Source organism: Canis lupus, chromosome 19 (assembly GCF_003254725.2).
Source record: "Canis lupus dingo isolate Sandy chromosome 19, ASM325472v2, whole genome shotgun sequence".
NCBI lineage: Eukaryota > Metazoa > Chordata > Mammalia > Carnivora > Canidae > Canis > Canis lupus.
Window position 1 is genome coordinate 40828164 of NC_064261.1, and position 19649 is coordinate 40847812.

The 19649-nt window shown below is 36.6% G+C and overlaps 1 protein-coding gene across 1 annotated transcript in view; it reads left to right on the top strand.

The window, feature by feature from the left end:
* Window positions 1-19649, top strand: part of THSD7B (thrombospondin type 1 domain containing 7B) — a 735307-nt gene that overhangs the window by 365641 nt on the left and 350017 nt on the right. Inside the window, exons 10-11 of the mRNA XM_025430666.3 lie at window positions 10833-10962; window positions 14397-14500. Of these exons, the coding sequence (XP_025286451.1) occupies window positions 10833-10962; window positions 14397-14500 (234 nt within the window). The remainder of the gene's footprint in view (window positions 1-10832; window positions 10963-14396; window positions 14501-19649) is intronic.

Genomic DNA, 19649 nt, shown 5'->3' on the forward strand with positions numbered 1-19649 from the left:
GTGAATGATGATTATGAACATTTAAGAATATGGAGTACATTTTTTTTCAGGCAACATTTTAAAATGAAAGAAGTGTATGGATATCCTGGAGCTTATTTTCAACAGTCCTGGGAAGTTTAGCAGAAAAGCTTGGCAATTTTATTTAATTTCATTGGTATATAGATAGGCTCAGTATTCGTTTTGAAGTACTTGGAGGTCTAGGCTGGGAGGGAACGTTGGGGAGTAGGGGAGACTACTCTTGATATATCTGCTTTCTGTCTGGAATACCAAGATGAATAGGAAAGAAGTACATGAAAACTCTCAGAGATCTTCTAGGGCATTGTGGTGTGCACTGTTTAACCCCTTCATTTCTGCTCTAACAAAGTGAGAACATATGGGATTAATGGGCTTTGGATGGTAAATACAAAGCTTATAGGATCATTTCTGAATACTTATAAACTGTGGAAAAACTTCTCCAATATTATCCATCCATCAAGTTTCACTTCTGCTTCACTGGGGAGATTTAATAATGCATGGATGTACATTTCAGTATCACACACAGCACCTACATGCATTTCCTACATATATAGCAGAAACCTGATAAATATTTATCAACAATGACAACACTGTATGTCGTAAGTGCTGCCCTCCAAGAACTCAGAATCACTTATCTATTTCTCCAGATTTAAGTGAGAGATAGTTGGGCTGGTGAATCCTGGTTTGTACCTTTCCTAAAAAGGAGACCTCAGCAAAGGTTGTGAATAGACCTGAGAGGGGCATTCTCTTGTGTATAATTAGTCAGTAGAGAGAATGTTCTTTTTAGGGGATTTAATGTTGAAGGAACTTGTGCGGTCTATCTTCATACTGTGATCTCTGTCTATAGAACCAACTTAGGAACAGACTTCTTAATGACCATTTGGAATTTTTGCCAACTGAAAGTTGTTTTCTCATATTAAAGCTCCACTTTGATTAAATGACACTTTTCTTTAGCTACATAGCTTTTAGTCATTCATGATATTTCTATCATAACAACACATATTATGTAGCTCCAGTCAGTTACCTTCAGGTAAGCCCTATACTCTCTTTTCCCTTTCAGTTTTAATTTAATGATTCATGAGCAAGTGTGCTTGGGGCACAAGACCATCTTTTTCAGCTATGTGAGGCTGAAATCTGTGACAAGAAATAAAAAGGTCCAGTGATCTAATTGAGTAGATAATTTTAAGAGCAGCAGTGCAGTCTACCTTTTCCATACATTTGAAATGCAACCCTGCTCTGCAGTGAGAAACAAAATGTGCTTATTTCTTACATTCGCATGGAGGGATGGTCTTTTCTCAGAGTGATCATATAATTTTCATACAAATAGAAGCACTTCTGAAAGCAAGTAGATGAGCTCTTCATTTTTAAGCCTGGATAACAGGCATTAACTAGGACATCCTTGAGCAAACAAGGTATTTGATCACTTTATCTGTTCCTCTCCAAATGATACAAGAAGGTAGTTGATACAAATTGCCTTGCAATCATAATTTAGTTTACTAGGAATGTGGGATGATTTTCAGCTACTCGTGGTCTACTCCTAGATGCTCTGAACATGGTCTGAGGCATAGCACTGAATGGAAGACCAGTTTGTCACATTTTTCTTTTATTATGAAGAAGCCTCAACTCTTGAAGGGTCTCTTTTTCTTTTTTCTTTTTTGTATATTTTTTATTGGAGTTCAATTTGCCAACATATAGCATAACACTCAGTGCTCATCCTGTCAAGTGCCCCACTCAGTGCCTGTCACCCAGTCACCCCAACCCCCCACCCACCTCCCCTTCCACTACCCCTTGTTTGTTTCCCAGAGTTAGGAGTCTCTCATGTTCTGTCTCCCTCTCTAATTTTTCCCACTCATTTTCCCTCCTTTTGCCTTTATTCCCTTTCACATTTTTTTATGTTCCACAAATGAATGAGTCCATATAGTGTTTGTCCTTCACTGATTGACTTATTTCACTCAGCATAATACCCTTCAGTTCCATCCACCTCGAAGCAAATGGTGGGTATTTGTCATTTCTAATGGCTGAGTAATATTCCATTGTATACATAGACCACATCTTCTTTATCCATTCATCTTTCGATGGACACCGAGGCTCCTTCCACAGTTTGGCTCTGGTGGACGTTGCTGCTATAAACATCGGGGTGCAGGTGTTCTGGCGTTTCACTGCATCTGTATCTTTGGGGTAAATCCCCAGCAGTGCAATTGCTGGCACGTAGGGAAGTTCTCTTTTTAATTCTTTGAGGAACCTCCACACAGTTTTCCAGAGTGGCTGCACCAGTTCACATTCCCACCAACAGTGCAAGAGGGTTCCCTTTCTCCACATCCTCTCCAACATTTGTTGTTTCCTGCCTTGTTAATTTTCCCCATTCTCATGGGTGTGAGGTGGTATCTCATTGTGGTTTGATTTGTATTTCCCTGATGGCCAGTGATGCAGAGCATTTTGTCATGTGCTTATTGGCCATGTCTATGCCTTCTTTGGTGAAATGTCTGTTCATGTCTTTTGCCCATTTCATGATTGGATTGTTTGTTTCTTTATTAGACTCAACAGCAAAGAAACAATCCAATCATGAAATGGGCTTCATCTTCTATGTTTTTGTTTTTTTTTTTTTCTCCTCATCTTCTCTCATGAGATCTTTTTGGGCAAGACTTCCTATATCAGCCAATATGCACATGCAGTATTTTATTGAATCCTACTGACAATTGTATGAAAAAGAAGTTTTTATTTGGTCTGTTTCATAGCCAAGGAGGCTGAGGTTTAGCAATATTAAAGGGCTGGCCCAGAATCTAGTAGGCAGCAGAGTTATAACTCAACCTCAGGAAGTATTTACATATATGATAGGAATCTTCAAATACTGGTGCCATCCTTTTGCTTCAAGATTAATTAGAGAGGAATCATCAGTAGATTTTTGGTTCTGTTTGTTTGATAGTAAACTGGATATGTAAATGGAGTAGAAGGCAAGGAGCGCCAGGTGAGAACCAAGAGTTTTAAGGCAATAATCCTGGAAGAATATTGGGGCCATGAAGCAGAATGAGTCACTAAGATCTATTAGACCCATTAGTAATGGAGACATTTGAGAAAAAAAAAAGGAAAGCCAGGGCACTAATTGTTTTTTAATCTACTTTTCAGATTTCTGCAGGCTGGCACTGGAAATCTGCTGATATTCAATATGCGTATCATGATACACACTGCTGATACGCAGTCATCCTGCCTCTACTTTGCACACCCACTCACCTTTAGAGGACTTCCCCTCCTGTGTTCTTCTCTAGCCCTACCTCTCCTGTTAGCTAGTCCAAATATTTACTGTGTTCTACCATGTTCCACTTGCTCTTTCCCAACTCTCATATTTCAAATTGATTGATAGCTTAGGGGGTCAATTCTTCACCCCAGGTCTTTGATTGACTCACCTGACACCAGGGACCAACACTCATGACTCCAGTTCATTATGATGTGCCCCAGCTTGCGTGGCCATGAATCACCCAGAGCTACTCCTTTTTTTTTTTTTAATTTTGTTTATTTATTCATGAGAGACAGAGACACAGAGAAAGAGACAGAGAGAGAGAGAGAGAGAGAGGCAGAGACACAGGTAGAGGGAGAAGCAGGCTCCATGCAGGGAGCCCAATGTGGTACTCGATCTTAAGTCTCCAGGATCACACCCTGAGCTGAAGGTGGCACTAAACCATTGAGCCCCCCGGGCTGCCCCAGAGCTACTCTTTACAGACAAATTTCTTCCACTTTTGCTATCATCCTTCTGGGAAGCACCAGTATAGACCTTCACAGAGAATCTATAAATATCTCTTATTATTTATGTATCTATAAATAACTCACTTGTATATGTCTGATATTAAATATGACTCTTGATGTTTAAGCTGCCATCTTCAATAAATGTTACTTCTTTTGACTATAATTAATAACTTAAGTATAATTATGCCTGATGACTAAGTGATGATAAAATATACATAAATCAAAATTGAGTTTAGACTAGTTGTTTATTAGCCGTAATCATGCTTGAACAGTTATTTATGTTTGCAAACAGGAACTTTAATTTATTGTTATTTTTCATAGGCCTAATGATGTTGGAAGCATCACTCACCAAGCCCCACTAGCTCTGTGTTTATTGGCACTTGAAACCTTCTGCCAACAGGGTACTACTGAAGAATTGATTAAAAAGGAGGGGTGTTCCTTGAGAATAACAGAGGAATTATGGTGCAAACTCCTCCCAAGAATCAATATCCCTCTCTAAAGACTTTACCATAAAGTCTCTTATGGAAAGAGTATGGGCTTTGATGTGTGTTTAGCCATAGTTTTAATGACATAGTTTTAATGGCTCAAGAACTAGCTAGCTGACTTTGGGCAAATGATTTAACACTCCCACTCTCCATTTTCTTATCTGTAAAGTGGGAACAATAATGATAATTTTAAAGAAATGAAAATGGTAGTAGCAATCCCAGCCTCATAAAGTGTTATAATAATAAAATGAGATTGCATCTGCAAAATGCCCAGAAGATCTGATACAGACTAAGACGATCATTCCTAGAAAATTCTAATGTGTTTTATACACATATGTAATTCAAATATTTGCCACCTCTAAAGCAACTATCTTTCTTTTTTAAATTTTTTTAAAGATTTTTTTTATTTATTCATGAGAGACAGACAGAGAGAGAGAGAGAGAGAGGCAGAGACACAGGCAGAGGGAAAAAGCAGGCTCCATGCAGGGAGCCCGATGTGGGACTCAATTCTGGGTCTCCAGGATCCCACCTTGGGCTGAAGGCGGTGCTAAACCAGTGAGCCACCCGGGCTGCCTGCGACTTTCATTCTCCGTCTACTACCCTGAAATCATTTCCTGTATATTCAACAGAAAGGGAGACTGTTTGACATCAGTTCCTGACAGCTTCCACCTAGCCTTTTACTCATCTCCTCTCATCTGACTTCAGATCTGGATGTTGCCTCTACCGGAGGCATCCTCTTGCTAATTACCTCTTGGTTTCTGGAATTACTCCTTCCTTAGTACAAAACTGCTCCCGTTAGGCTGGCTCTGAAGTAAAAGTGGAATGAGAAGACTATTAACTATTCCACCCCAAGCCAGATTGCCTTCCCTTAAGTTTCCATGACACCAGCTACATCATGTCTCTTGTGTGTGACTGACTGCGCTGTAGGTCTGGTTATGTTGAGGCACTTACATCACAAAGAGTGGAAAAATCCTTTAAAGCTGAATGCTAAATATGACCATTCCAAAGTTCAAGGACAAAGAAACACATCACACAGAAAAAAAATTTTAGCAGATCTCTCTCAGATCCTGGTGTTGTTTCCCTGTGTCAGGCTCGTCCCTCGTCTGTTTCTCTCTTTGAAAATATATACATTTTTCTTCATTTCTGTACAATGTCAATTGGTTTTCTTTCTGGAAAAATCTAGCCTCTATTCTAAAAGTTTGTTTTGCCCATAGAATCCATCTTTCTCAACCCCCATCTGAATGTCTGAAGTTCATCATAATCAATACAATTGTGTTTCCCAAATTCTGAATGACTTGACCTGGAATTACATCATAAAGCAGAAAACATCTGTGTGGGAGTGTTCATTGTGTGTGTTTCTGTGTGTGTGTGCATGTGCATGTGTGCACGTGTGCACACACACATGCAGTGTGAAGAGAGAAACATTGATCAATGTCTCTCTGAGTGTGAGGTAAAAGTATCCATTTTATTTTTCCTTTTCTCTTCAGTTTTTATTTCTGGTATTCTAAAATAAAACACTTGGACAACATCCACACAGAAACACACACAATTATACACAAAACCCCACACTTACATACAAATCCTAAAGGTAAGCAATAATTTCCAAATTACAGTGTAACTGGAATTAACTGAGAATGGGAGAAGAAACTTATTCCTAAAGGAATAATTATTTACAAAGCTGCCCCACCCAAATGAAGATAGCTTTGTATTATTACACAGAATTGTTTTTATTTTCTTTATTAAGTATAATTGACATATAATAGCCTGTTAGTTTAAGTGTACATAATAGTGATTCAATATTTGTAGCATCATGAGATGATTCCCATGATGTCCAGTTACCATCTGTCACCATATAAAATTTTTACTATATTGTTCTTTTTTTTTCTATATTGTTAATTGTATTCCTGATGCTGAAAAGTACATCCCCATGACTTATTTATTTACAACTGGAAGTTTGTACCTTGTAATCCCCTTTCCCAATTTCATTGCTGCCCACCGCCCCCAACCCCGTCACCCACTTTGGTAACCAATAGGTTGTTTCTTGTATCTACAAGTCTGTTTCTGTTTTATTTTGTTTGTTTGTCTTGCTTTTTAGATTCCACATATAAGTGAAATCATATGATATTTGTCTGTCTGGCTTTCATTTAATATTATGCCCTCTAATTCCTTCCATGTTGTTGCAAATGGCAAGATCTTCTTCTTTTTTATGGCTCAATAATATTCTGTTGTATGTATATATACCACATTTTCTTTATCCATTCATCTCTTGATGGACACTTAGTTTGCTTCCATATCTTGGCTATTGTAAATAATGCTTCAGCAAACACAGTTGTACATAGATCTCTTTAAATAGATATTTTAATTTTTTTCCAGATAAATACCCCAAAGCAGAATTGTTGGATTGTATGGTAGTTCTATATTTAATTTTCAAAGGAGCCTCCATACTCCCAAACTGGGAATGTTTTCATTCCCAGCAGTGCACAAGGGTTCCCTTTTCTCCACACCCTCACCTGCCTTTGATATTTTTTGTGTTTTTGATAATAGCCAATTTGACAGGAGTGAGGTAATATCTCATTGTGACTTTGATTTGTACTTCCCTGATTATTAGTGATGTTAAACATTGCTCCATGTGTCTGTTGGTCATCTGTATGTCTTCTTTGGAAAAACATCTATTTAAGCCCACTGCTCATGCTTCATTTGTTTTTTTTGTTTGTTTGTTTTGTTGTTGTTTTGTTTTTTTGTTTTTTTTAATGAAGTTGTATAAGTTCATTATATATTTTGGATATTAACCTCTTATCAGGTATATAATTTGCAGATATCTTCTCTCATTCAATATGTTGTCTTTCTGTTTTTCTGATAGTTTTCTTTGCTGTGCAAGTTTTTTAGTTTGATATAATTCCATTTGTTTATTTTAGCTGTTGTTGCTCTTGCATAACAGACTGGTCCACAAATATTGCTAAGGCTAGTGTCACAGAACTCACTGCCTGTCTTTTCTTCTAGGAGTTTTAGTTTCATATGTTATATTCAAGTCATTAATCCATTTTAACTTATTTTTGTGTATGGTATAAGACAATGGTTCAGCTTCATTCTTTTTCATGTAACTAGCCAGTTTTCCTGACACCATTTATTGAAGAGACTGTCTTTTCCTCATTGTATATTCTTGTCTGTTTTGCCATAGATTCATTGACCATATATGTATGGATTTTTTTTGTTTCTATTTTATTTCTCTTCTTTTTCATTGATCTATATATCTGTTTTTGTGCCAGTACCATTGTTTTGATTACTGTAGCTTTGTAGTGTCGTTTGAAACCAGAGAGTATGCTTGATTCTTTCACTTTGTTGTTTTTTCTCAGGATTGCTTTGACTATTTGGGATCTTTTGTGGTTCTATACAAATTGTAGGGCTTCTATTCTAATTTCATGAAAAATACCATTGATATTTTGAAGGCACTGAATCTGTAGATTGCTTTGGATAGTATGGACATTTTAACAATAATAATTATTCCAATCCATAAACATGGTGTATCTTTCCATTTCTTTTTGCCTTATTCAATTTCTTTCATCAGTGTCTTAAAGTTTTAAGAGTACAGATCTTCTACCTCCCTGGCTAATTTTATTCCTAGGTATTTTATTATTTTTGATGAAGTTGTAACTGGGATTGTTTTCTTAATTTTTTTTCCTTTCTGATAGTTGGCTGTTCGTGTATAAAAACACAACTAATTGCTGCATGTTAATTTTGTGTCCTGCAACTGTACTGAATTCATTTATTAGTTCTAATAGTTTTTTGGTGGAATCTTTAGGATTTTCTATTTGCGGTATCATGTCATCTGCTGTCCTTTCAGTTTGAAAGCTTTTATTTCTTTATCTTGCCTAATTTCTGTGACTAAAATTTCCAATGCTATGTTGAATTAAAGTGACAAGTGAGCATTTTTGACTTGTTTCTGAACTTAGAGGGAAAATTCTCAGCTTTTTACCATAACTGTCTTAATTATACTTTTTTCTTTTTCCTTTTTAACTTTCTATTTTATACTTCTCACAGGACCTTAAGTACTTTTAGAAAAGGGCCAATTATACAATTCTTCCCTATCATATATATATCTCCTTTGATTTTATTAGCATGTCCTGGCAGGAAACAGGTGGTCCATTCAAATGAGACAACTGGGGAAATTTTAATGAAGGAGTTACTTACAAAAGACTGGGAAGTGTTACTTAAGCTACTAATGGGTGGTTCAGTACCTGGACTAGTGATATTTAGGAATCTGAAATTTGATAGAAGTGAGAACAAATAGTAGGACTATAGCTGCAGGAGAGGCCCACTCCATAGAAGCCATGGCTTTTGGTTGAGGTAGAGAACAAACCGAGGTGATCTAGATGAAATCTGGTGGAATAAATTCCCTTATCTTTCTCTCTTCTTATCTTATATCCTTATATTGTTTGTCTTATCCTTTTATTGGCCAAACCCAACCAGAAGCCAATGGACAAGGGAGTCACTGATACAGTCCTCCCATGAACAGTTACCTGAATAGACAGCAGATTTTTAAAAAGCAGGGGGATAGATCTATAAGTAAATGGAAAAGAAACATCTGCTTAACTTAGAGTTCAAGCTCATGAAATATGTAAGTATTTGGTTTCCTCTTCTTCCCATAATCTTATTAAAATAATGGAAATGAATTGTAAAAGTAAATTGTAAAACTCCTTGTTAAAAAAAAATAGAGAGGACCATCAGTGGATGAAAGATCTAAACTCATTTATGAAAAACTTAATAGACAAGACTAAAGAGCAGAGAAAGTGGTGACGCAGCACAGGAAGCCATGACCTAACTTATCAGGAATATGGGTGGCAAGAGAAGAGGAAGCTCATCTACCCATAAAGACTCTTTAGGATGGTGGTGGCTGGTCTGACAGAGGGCAGGAGTGAGGAGTGGGACTGGGGAAAAAAATGAGCTATTTAAAGTCTTTAAAATAACCCTTAGAGGCATAAAAATGGTGATACAATTATAGACAATTGAAAGGTGGTGCAAAGTAAAGTACCATCAATTATAGCAGAAAGTCAATAAATGATGTCTAAAATTAATGAATCAAGAAGCAATGGCATAAGCTTATTATGTATAGATTTGGAGATAACCACAGAAGAACCATATAGATTTTGAGTTGTTCTGGAAGGAGGGCAGGGAATGGGTTGTGGGTCAATTGTTTCTCACTGTAAGTCTTTGTACTAATGATTTAAAAACAAAACATGTGAATATATAATTTTAATGAAAAGTCTTTTTTTTTTTTCCTTTTGTCACACTCCACTTAGTTTACTGGTTTTCTAGAAGTTGAAGTTTCCTCTTAATATGTTTAAGTCCCTTATCTGTCCCAAACCTACCAATTAATTCTATTTTCTCCTACATCACCCCTTCTCTTCATTCTTTGTAACCCTCCCCCAGCTTGTACACACTCAGAAGTCAAATGCACACAGTTTTCATCTGAATGCAGCTACATGTCTTTCCCTGTGAATTCTATGCACTCATTTATGTCTCAGCAGAGCTTTTTCTCAAACTTTCCTTGGCCCAAAATGACTTCAGCCTTTTTTTTTTTTTCAATTAAGATTTCAAGTCCCAGAATAAAATCTGCCTCCTCCAGGAACTGTCTGGTTTCCAGAAACAAAGATGATTACTCTTTCTTCTATATTCTCATAACACTGCACACTGTTGATGTCTTCTTGCTCTATTGATGTCTTAAACTTATTGTATTTCTGTGTGTCTCCTTCTCTTTCTTTTTAATTTTAAGTTCAAGAATTTGTGTATTTATATCTAGTGCAAAGTTCCACATGGTAATTGAAATAGTTGTAACTGTGATTGGCTTTTATTGTTGTTATTGATTCAGAAGGTATCCAAAGATTATGAGATGAGTGCCCCAGCACATTAAACTGAACATTGGCTATCTTTATTGAGGTGCCTATTAATGCTTCTCCTTTTCAGCCAAACCAGAAAGTAGACAATATTTTGTTCTGTTATAATTTTCATGCCTTTTCCCTAAATTCAACTATATAATATGGTTTCAGGTTATGAGGAATAAGAAGTATAAGAAACCAATATCCATAAATAAATAAATTCCTAATGTCTTAATTTTAATGAGTAGTTGCACTGTAAAGAGTCACCCATAGAGGGAAGGGCCTTGCTGGAGGGAAGGAATTCTTCCTAGTAAAACTCTAAGCCCTTGAGCTATTGTTTTGAGATCAAAGAGGATTTCTGGGGTTCCTCAGATTATGCTATGTAACTCTATAAATTCTGATTAATTTAAAGCATAATAAGACAATCTTTGCATATTACGACAAATTTTGAAATCACAATTATTAAGTGTTAACTATCTCATGGGAGTAAGATTGAGTATAATATGAAGTATTAACTCCTGGTCTTTGCTTGTTATTTTTGTTCCCTAAGTAGCCTTAACACATATTCTTCATTCGTTCGTTCGTTCGTTTGTTTCCTTCCTTCCTTCCTTCCTTCCTTCCTTCCTTCCTTCCTTCCTTCCTTCCTTCCTGTGACTAACCCTGGATTTCCCCCTGCATCCACACAGACGTGCACTATAATTGTATTTTTCCTTTACTTTAGGAAATGCCACAGTAAAACAGTCTCGATACAGGATTATCATCCAGGAAGCAGCCAACGGAGGTCAAGAATGCCCAGATACTTTATTTGAAGAGCGAGAGTGTGAAGATATTTCACTATGCCCCATGTATCGGTAATTAGTTACCTTTTATTTTTAAAAATTTTTAAAGATTTTATTTATTTACTCATGAGAGACACACAGAGAGAGGCAGAGACACAGGCAGAGGGAGAAGTAGGCTCCCTGCAGGGAGCCCAATGTGGGACCCAGTCCCTGGACTCTGGACTCCAGGACTATGCCCTGAACTGAAGGCACTCACTCAACCTCTGAGCCACCCAGGTGCCCCTTAGTTACCTTTTAAACTAATTATTATTATTATTTTTTTGTATAAATCATGACCTATTTTCTTTGTGTAGTTTATGATTTTTAGTGAGAGGTAAGATGAGATAATGTTTATCTTTAATACCTCAATATTTTCCCCTCTTATTTTGAATATATTTTGAGGGAGTAAAGAATATGAAAGCTTAATTAACAGAAAAAAAAAAAAAGAAAGAAATTTGTTTTGATTTTAAGTGAACTGCTGGAGTTCTGGCACCGAGGCAATCAATTTTAAGGATTAGGATCCAAAGAGATTCAGCATAAAGTCTTTACCTGGAAAACAAACACATATAATTTACCTTATTCTGTTGGTTTCATCTTAAAGCCTTTAATCAAGAACTAAGAACAAATATGTACTTTTAAAATAATTATTTACTTTTATTCCAAAAATATTGGTTCTTAATTTTTGTCATGTGTACATTTAAAAAAAAAAATCTACTTAGAAAAAAAAAAAGTTTGACCTGTGGATAAAATTTAAAAAAAAAGAAAATGACTTTTAAAATATGTATGTTACGTTTATCTTCCCTCTTGACAAGTTGGTTATTATTATTTATAAAAGCAATGCCTGAGATCTGTGTGATTAGTCATTAATGTCCATTCTTTTAATGTTGGATTGAAGCATTGCTTTAAAGTACATCTGGATTGAATTCACTCACTGCTGAGTTTTACTGATTTATAAATAAAGAAAAAAAAAACAACAACAAAAAATTGTCTTAAAACTCACATAGTAATCAGCACACTTAAAAATGCCGTAGCAAAAATGCCTAGTGTTTCTCCTGATTATTTGAGAAACTATTATCTTAAAGCTATAAAATTCAAGGGCTAATTTGTTCAGGAAAACAAAGTTATTTTTCTTTTTCCTTTTCTCTCCTTCTCGCTCTCTCTCTTTTTTTTTTTTTAAAGAAGACTCCTCACATTAAATGGAGTGTCACTGAAGAGTCTAAATTACCATCAATTTTATTATCTTTTATTCTCATTGTATGTATCTAACAGCCAGTTTAAAGAGGACGTATAAACACTGGGAACATGCCCAGACCACCAGTTTTCCTTCATTAACCACAGGGGTGCTGTGGAAACACTGTCAATATTCATCCTTTTGGATCAGATATAAATATTGAAACTTCTGAGCCCATCAGAGAGCTCTTGGGGAAAGTAGCCAATTGAAAGAAATAGCCAAATCAAATGTTATTAGACATTTTTATCAATCCAGGGCTATTATAATCAGAGAAAAATCCTAGAAGTTATTAGTGAGATTTTTTTTTTTCCTTTCTATGGTCCACTCTCTTTACTTTCTGGTTGCACTTCATTTTAGCCACTCATGTTTGAACATGTTTCCATCATTGACCTCCTACAATTTTCCCCAGAAACCACTTATGATGTGTCTGGATTGTATCATTGTATCATTTCTCTTGATGCCTAGTTTAATATGCATACAGGTTATCAGCATGATTCTCTGCTTTTTAGTAAAACACCCTTGAATTTTAAGCACCATGGTTCCAATTTAGTTTTTGCATCCCTCCTCATTGATGTGTTAGGTAGGTAAGACCTTTATCATTATCTTCTGATTCTTCTTTTTGACTCCATTAAGGTGACATATTCACATGTTTCACAAGTTAAAACAGAATCAAAATGTCTGTAGAAATTTTTCTGTGAATTTGAGCATCTCTGAACACATTTAATTAATAAGCAAAAGGGAAGACAGTATGGTGATGTATCCTTACATAGAATTGATGGTGGGGCCAAGAGTCTATAGCTGAACATCCAGGGTTTTAGGAGGGAAAACTGGCCTGCTGAGTTATGGAATTTCATACATTTCACTTAACCACTCTGAGCCCAAGTTTATCATTCCAAAACTGTGTTTAATGAGAGTACTAAAATTCATTCTATTTCAGTTTATGGAGCATACTAAACAACACTGAGCTCCATAGTCTCATTTTGATGTAGAAAGCCTCAGTAAACTTAAGATATCTGAATGAGTGATTCATCCTATTGAAAAATTGGACTAAAACCCCTTGCCATTTCAATTTCTGTATTTTGGAATTATACTCAATGAATCTATGCATATACAAAGTAAATTTACAGTTATTTAAAATTAAGGGGTGATTTCTTTAAATGATAAGTTTTTATGTTTAGCTGTTTCTCAATTTCTCTAGAATTTCTCAACTAGTCCCAATATAGAGGCCACTTGAGTGAGGTCAATGATTTTACATATATAATTAACCAGCTTTGCAAGATGAAAAAATTCTAGGGATCTATATATATCAATTATTTCATTTGCAAAACTGGTCAATAATATTTTTGCTTCATGTTTCTGTTTCATTTTTTTTGAAGTAGCATTTCTATCAGAGGTATTGGCTCATATGAAAAAGTGTGAAAATATACTAAGGAAGGAGCAGAATCTGTGGTTACACTTACGGTTTGGGTTTTCTGGTACATTCTCAAGGGATGGGTTTAAGGATACAAGTCACTCTGTCCTGTGGGTCATAAAATAGGAAGTTTTTATACCTGAGGAAGGAAAACAGTGAAAATCCACAAGACTTCCTTAGAAAATATTTTCTTTGAGGAAGAGAAATATTGACAATTCATCAGAAGTGGATCCATTCCTCTTCCATGAGGCGAGCTATCACATAAGATAGGTCCCTTCAACTCCGCCTTCCCTTATGACTTTTGAAATTTCTGAGTCACCCTAAAGTCTTAGAAAACATCTTACAAAAATGTCTTGAAGCAGATCGAGTGTGACGGTTTGCACCCCAAACTTTCAGATGTTCAAGCCTTGATTCTCTAAAGCACCAATGTGTCGGACAGAGGGATTTTTCTTTTTCTTCCTTTTCTTCCTCTTCCTCCTCCTCCTACTTTTTTAGATAGTTTTAAGCTCAGAGGAGGGTAAACCTAGATTTAATCTCTGCTTTTAAAGATTTTTACTGCCCCTTTGCTCTATAGAATATAGCTTTTATGGAAAATGTCCACATTTTAAAAAATAGAAATATTGCATTAACCATCAATCTAGGGTAGAGTAGACTACTATCCTCCCAACTGCATCCCAGGGATCCATCGTATGACATTGGTTTTAAATCTGTTTTTATTGAATTAGTGTTTTTGTGCTTTTGGATTTCAAATTCATTTATTTAGTGTATTTCTTTTGTACATTTGCCATGGTAAAATTTTTAGTCTGCTGTTCTTTGTAATCACAGGTGGAAGCCACAGAAATGGAGCCCTTGTATCTTGGTTCCAGAGTCTGTCAGGCAGGGGATAATGGGCTCTAGTGAACCCTGTGGAAAGGGGGTACAAACAAGAGGTAAGAGAATTTTGAAACAGTTTTTCTGTTACAATATAACTTAAAATTATGTTATTCTTATAAGCTATTGCTTATTTTATATTTGAATAATTAGGATATTATTGGATCAAATTATTTATATTTATCAGTATTTGAGTTTTTGGTGTTAGGTAATATTGATATTATACCATTTTCTTTTTACCATTTTTTAACCATAACCAGCTTGTGTGTCTAAGGACTAATGCAATGGAAGCAGGTGTCTCTTCTCAGTCATTTGCATATTTCAATGCTTATGTTCCAAACATATGTTGGACGTGATCCAAGGAATGAAGACTATATCTATGATTAGACCCAACAGTATACATTGCATTTTTAGGTGCTCCTTTAATATTCATTAAATGAATTAAGGATAATTGAATAAATAGAGTAATCTTAATAATTATGACTTAAATATAATTGTTATATACGTCCTTACTATGCCTTCTTATAATACACATAGAAAGGTATTATTTAAACTCCTGGAAGACATTGCAAGTAGGCATCTGGATTAAAGTAGAAGTGCTTTTAATTATCAATGCCAAGGTGTGACATCTTGAAATCTCTGAAAAGCAGAGACTCATCAGACTGCTTACTTTTCTGTTTCATTCATAATCCAGGTACCAATCAAATGAGGCTTGTTAAGAAGTGTCTTACTCTTAAATCTAACCACTTTGTTGTTAAAGGGATTTTTGTAGCAAAATCAGACCTTTTGGAACTAACTGCATTATGCTGGCTTTATAGTTTTTTCTAAAAGGCGTATTTAGAATTAAGTGTCTTTATCTATTGGTCAGGACCAGTAATCTATCCCAGCCAGCACAAGAACTCCCTGTTTTATCTGTTGATTCAAGCTGTGAGGAGTTTACCATGGCTAGGTGGCAGTCTTAACTTCCAGGTCAATAGAATCTTGTCTCTTAGTGGAAGCATTGCTTCCTTTGGAACAAAGACGTATAGGGCAGCAGAACATAAGATTGCAGGAGACAGGAAGCAAACATTTTACCAGTGAGTCACCAGAGGTTATAGTGAGTTATGCCACTCCTATTCATTCCCTCCCCTTGATTCCTGGACCTATAAATCCTGCCTAGGGGGGAAATGGTACCAAAAATCAGGTGCTGATTTAGAGCCTATACAGCCTTCTGTTAAACTTTGTCTCAGCCCTGCAAGGTATTGTCACCTGAATGATATTGTAATTGAGTCTACAAGACCTTCCTAGCACTCTTTCAAGCCAGCTGCTTCAGGATTGTGGGAGACATAGTAAGGCTAGTGAATTCCACGAGGATGGGCCCACTGCAGCACTTTTATTTGTTGTGAAGTGAGTTCCTGTATCAGAAGCAATGCTGAGTGGTATACCATGACTATGGACAAGGCATTCTGTAAGTTCATGGATGGTAGTTCTGGCAGAAGTATTGTCTGCAGGGAAGGAAATACATATCCAGGATAAATATATATTTCAGTAAGAATAAAACATTACCCATCCTATGATGGAAATGGTACAGTGTAATCAACTAACCACCATTTAGCCAGCTCACCACTCTGGGGAGTGGTGCCATATTGAGGACTTAGTGTTGCTTCCTGCTGCTGGCGTATTGGGCACTCAATGATTACCATAGTCAGGTTGACACTGGTGAGTGGAAGTCCGTATTGCTGAGCCTGTGAATAACCTCCATTCCTGTCATGATGACTACTTTGTTCATGAATCCATTTGATGATGACAGGAGTAACTGGATAAAGAGGGATGACTAAGGTGACTAGTATCCATAGAACAGATCATCCTATCCATTTGACTATTAATATATTCCTCTCCTGAAGTCACTCTTTGATGAGCATTCACATGGAACTCAAATTTGATCACATTGTTTCCCCCAAAAAACAGAGGTCTGTTTAGATAACCCTTCCACAGATTTCCTTGTCACCAACTTTCCAGTCGTGTTCTTTCCAAGACCCTGACCATAGAGCAAAACCATTGGCCTCAGGCCGTGAATCTGTGTGTAATCACATATCTGGCCATTTCTCCTTCCAAGCAAAGTGAACAACCAAATATACTGCTTTACATTCTATACACTAGGAAGATTTCTCTTTATCTCAGAAAGGGGCTATAGTGCTATAGCTGTCCATTTTGGGATTGTGCCTAGATATTATGCAGAACCATCAGTAAACTAGGCTGGATTCTTCTCTTCTTCCATCAATTGATTGTAGGGAACTCTCCATGAGGCCATAGGTACAGACTGGGAGAGAGCAGGTGCTGAAGCAGAAGCGAAGACCATGGACATTTTCCCACTTATTCATATAAACTTACTTATGCCATCAGGGCCTGTGTGGGCTAAATCATCTATATACCATTTTCCATTTGATGATGACTTACGTTGTGGCTTGGTGGATTAAGTAACATCCAGTTTATGAAGGCATATGGGTTGCATGATAATTTGGTGGCCCATGATTAAGCCTTCAATCTCTACTAAGGCACAGTATCAGACTAGAAGCTGTTTTTCAAGGAGAATGGTTATCTGCAGTAGATGGCAGGGCTTGGCTCCAAAATCCTAGGACCTGTCCTGCAGTTACTTATAGAAGCCTCTAAAGGCTGCAATCAGTGTTCCTGTCTGTTACCGATACTTGAGTGGCATTGGATCTGCTGGATCATATGGCCCAAGAGGCAGAACAGTATGTGCAGTAGCCTGAATTGTTATAGAGGTTTTTCTCATTCTGGGACCTGCTTAAAATTAACAGCGTTTTGAATCTCTTAGTAAATAAGATGGTCTAACACACTTGAATAAGTAATATGTTGCCTCCAAAATCGAAAAAGACCCACTAGGAGGGGCCAGATGCAAAATCATATTCTTTGATAGAAGGGATATCTTCATGTGCCCTATACCACTGAACTTCTAGAAATTTTCCCTGAGGTAGAAGGCCTCTGAATTTTTTCAAATGTATTTTTTACCCTCTTACCAAAATGTCTAAAGTAGTTGCTACTTCTTTCTCACTTGATCCATTCAGAGTGATGTCATTAATGTAATGGACTAGTATGCTATCTCATCGAAGGAAAAGACAATCAAGATCCCCACAGAACTAAATTATGAAATAGGGCTGGAGAGTCGATATACCCCTAAGATAGGATGGTAAAATGTGTTGCTGGCCTTACCACCTAAAAACAAACTGTTTCTCTTGGTTTTAATTATCTTCAAATATAGCAATATGTGGGATTAGGGCTTTGACATAGGAATTTTGGGTCACTTCATTTTATGACAATTACACTCAGAAATGATGTCCCTCTCAGAATATTTATAGATGTGAATTTGATTGGCAAGTTAATTTCATTCAGGACTTCTGTGAAGCTAGATAGTGACTATGTAAATTAAGAGAAGGGACCACCTCCTTAAAACATTTTACTTCCATATATCAGAAAATTATTGTAATAATATGATCTTGTAATTATAAGACTACTTTCTACTGAAAAATTGTTATAACACATCTAGGTCAGCAATATCTCTAGGAATTAACTTCTTTAAAAATGGCACCTTTGTGTGGTACATGACTTTACTCTGTATGGTGGCCTAGATCTTGAAACTTTGATACTAGTATAGCCTAATGGTTGGTTTTTTAAAAAAAATTTTTTTAAAGATTTTATTTATTTATTCATGAGAGACGCAGAGGGAGAGAGAGGCAGAGACACAGGCAGAGGGAGAAGCAGGCTCCATGCAGGGAGCCCAATGTGGGACTCGATCCTCGGTCTCCAGGATCACACCCTGGGCTGAAGGTGGCACTAAACTGCTGAGCCACCCAGGCTGCCCTGGATTTCAATTTAAATGGATTCTAGCTGGAGACTTCACAGTCCCTTAGACTAGGCAGGTAATCTACTTGAATTTTCTCTAATTGGACACCAATATTAGAAGATTTCTAGTGTTTATCTTTTGGAAAACATATACTTTTAAAGTAGTGGACTGGGTCTCCATTTTTTTTTTTTTTTTTTTTTTTTTTTTTTACTATTTTACGATAGTGAAGCAAAGACATCTCTACTTCATCTTTTCTCTAAAATTACTTCAAAACCAGCAAGGAAGATGTGAAACAATAAGAAAAAAATAATGTCCAATTAGATTTCTTTTATAAAACTATTCCAGAGAACAAGCAGCACAATAAACTCACCTTCAAGTAAACGAGGAGCCATCTGTAACCTCAATCATAATATGTGGTTTAGAAAGTGAATGGAGAAAGGTAAAGTAACTTTGCAGAATGAAATTATGCCAAAGTTTTGGCAGGAAAGAAGGTGTGGGGGCTGAAGAGAAACAAGGTGATTTGTCATGTAGAACTCCAGAAAGTTCCCACATTCTACGGAAGGAAGTGTGCAAGTATGTGTGTTGTTGGAGGGGTGGAATGGGCAAGGCTTTTGAAAGTCTGATTAAAGATCAGTCAGTGGTGTCACCCCCTTCCTATTTTGGGGGAGCCTAGAGGTTTATTCTCTGGGGATACAAAACCAGAGGAAATGTGTACTTTGGACAACCAGCTGAGGAGAATGGAGGTAAAGGCCTAGTCTCAAATCGGGAAGATAATAAAGTCCAAATAAGGAATTAAGAGATGCTCAGTTCCCTTCTTTCACCTGCTTTAGCATGCTAGCCAGGTGGCTTTTATACTTTTCAGTCCCATGGATGCCCTATCAATCTAAAAAACACTTTAAATTTAAATTTCTCTTTGAGGAGTTTTTGAATCACAGAGGAAGCATGAATTTAGACCATAAAATCATGGAAAGGCTAGCTTGGAGTTATAAATTCTCACAAGAGATTTTCCCTCCCGTCACCATCCAGTGTTCGATTTTAGATATGCAAGTGGCCTTGTCAAGGCATTTTGCTTTGCATGTTTATCTCTACTTCACTATTACACTGAGGGCTAGCCTCTGTCATCATCATTTGTGGTATGGAGCCTTTGATGAGATTCTCCATAGCAGAACCATGGACATGACAATAGAAATTGGGGTCTCCAAGGTTTGGTAGAAGCCCTCAGGATAAATTTGTCTTTTTGCTTACCTTGCATGCCAAGCTTTTACGTTGTCTTGTGCTTCACGGGTTTTATTTGGGGGCAGCCCAACAATACACTTAGAAGATATACATTTTATCTAATTTTTTGTTTTTTTCATTTGAAAGATCTT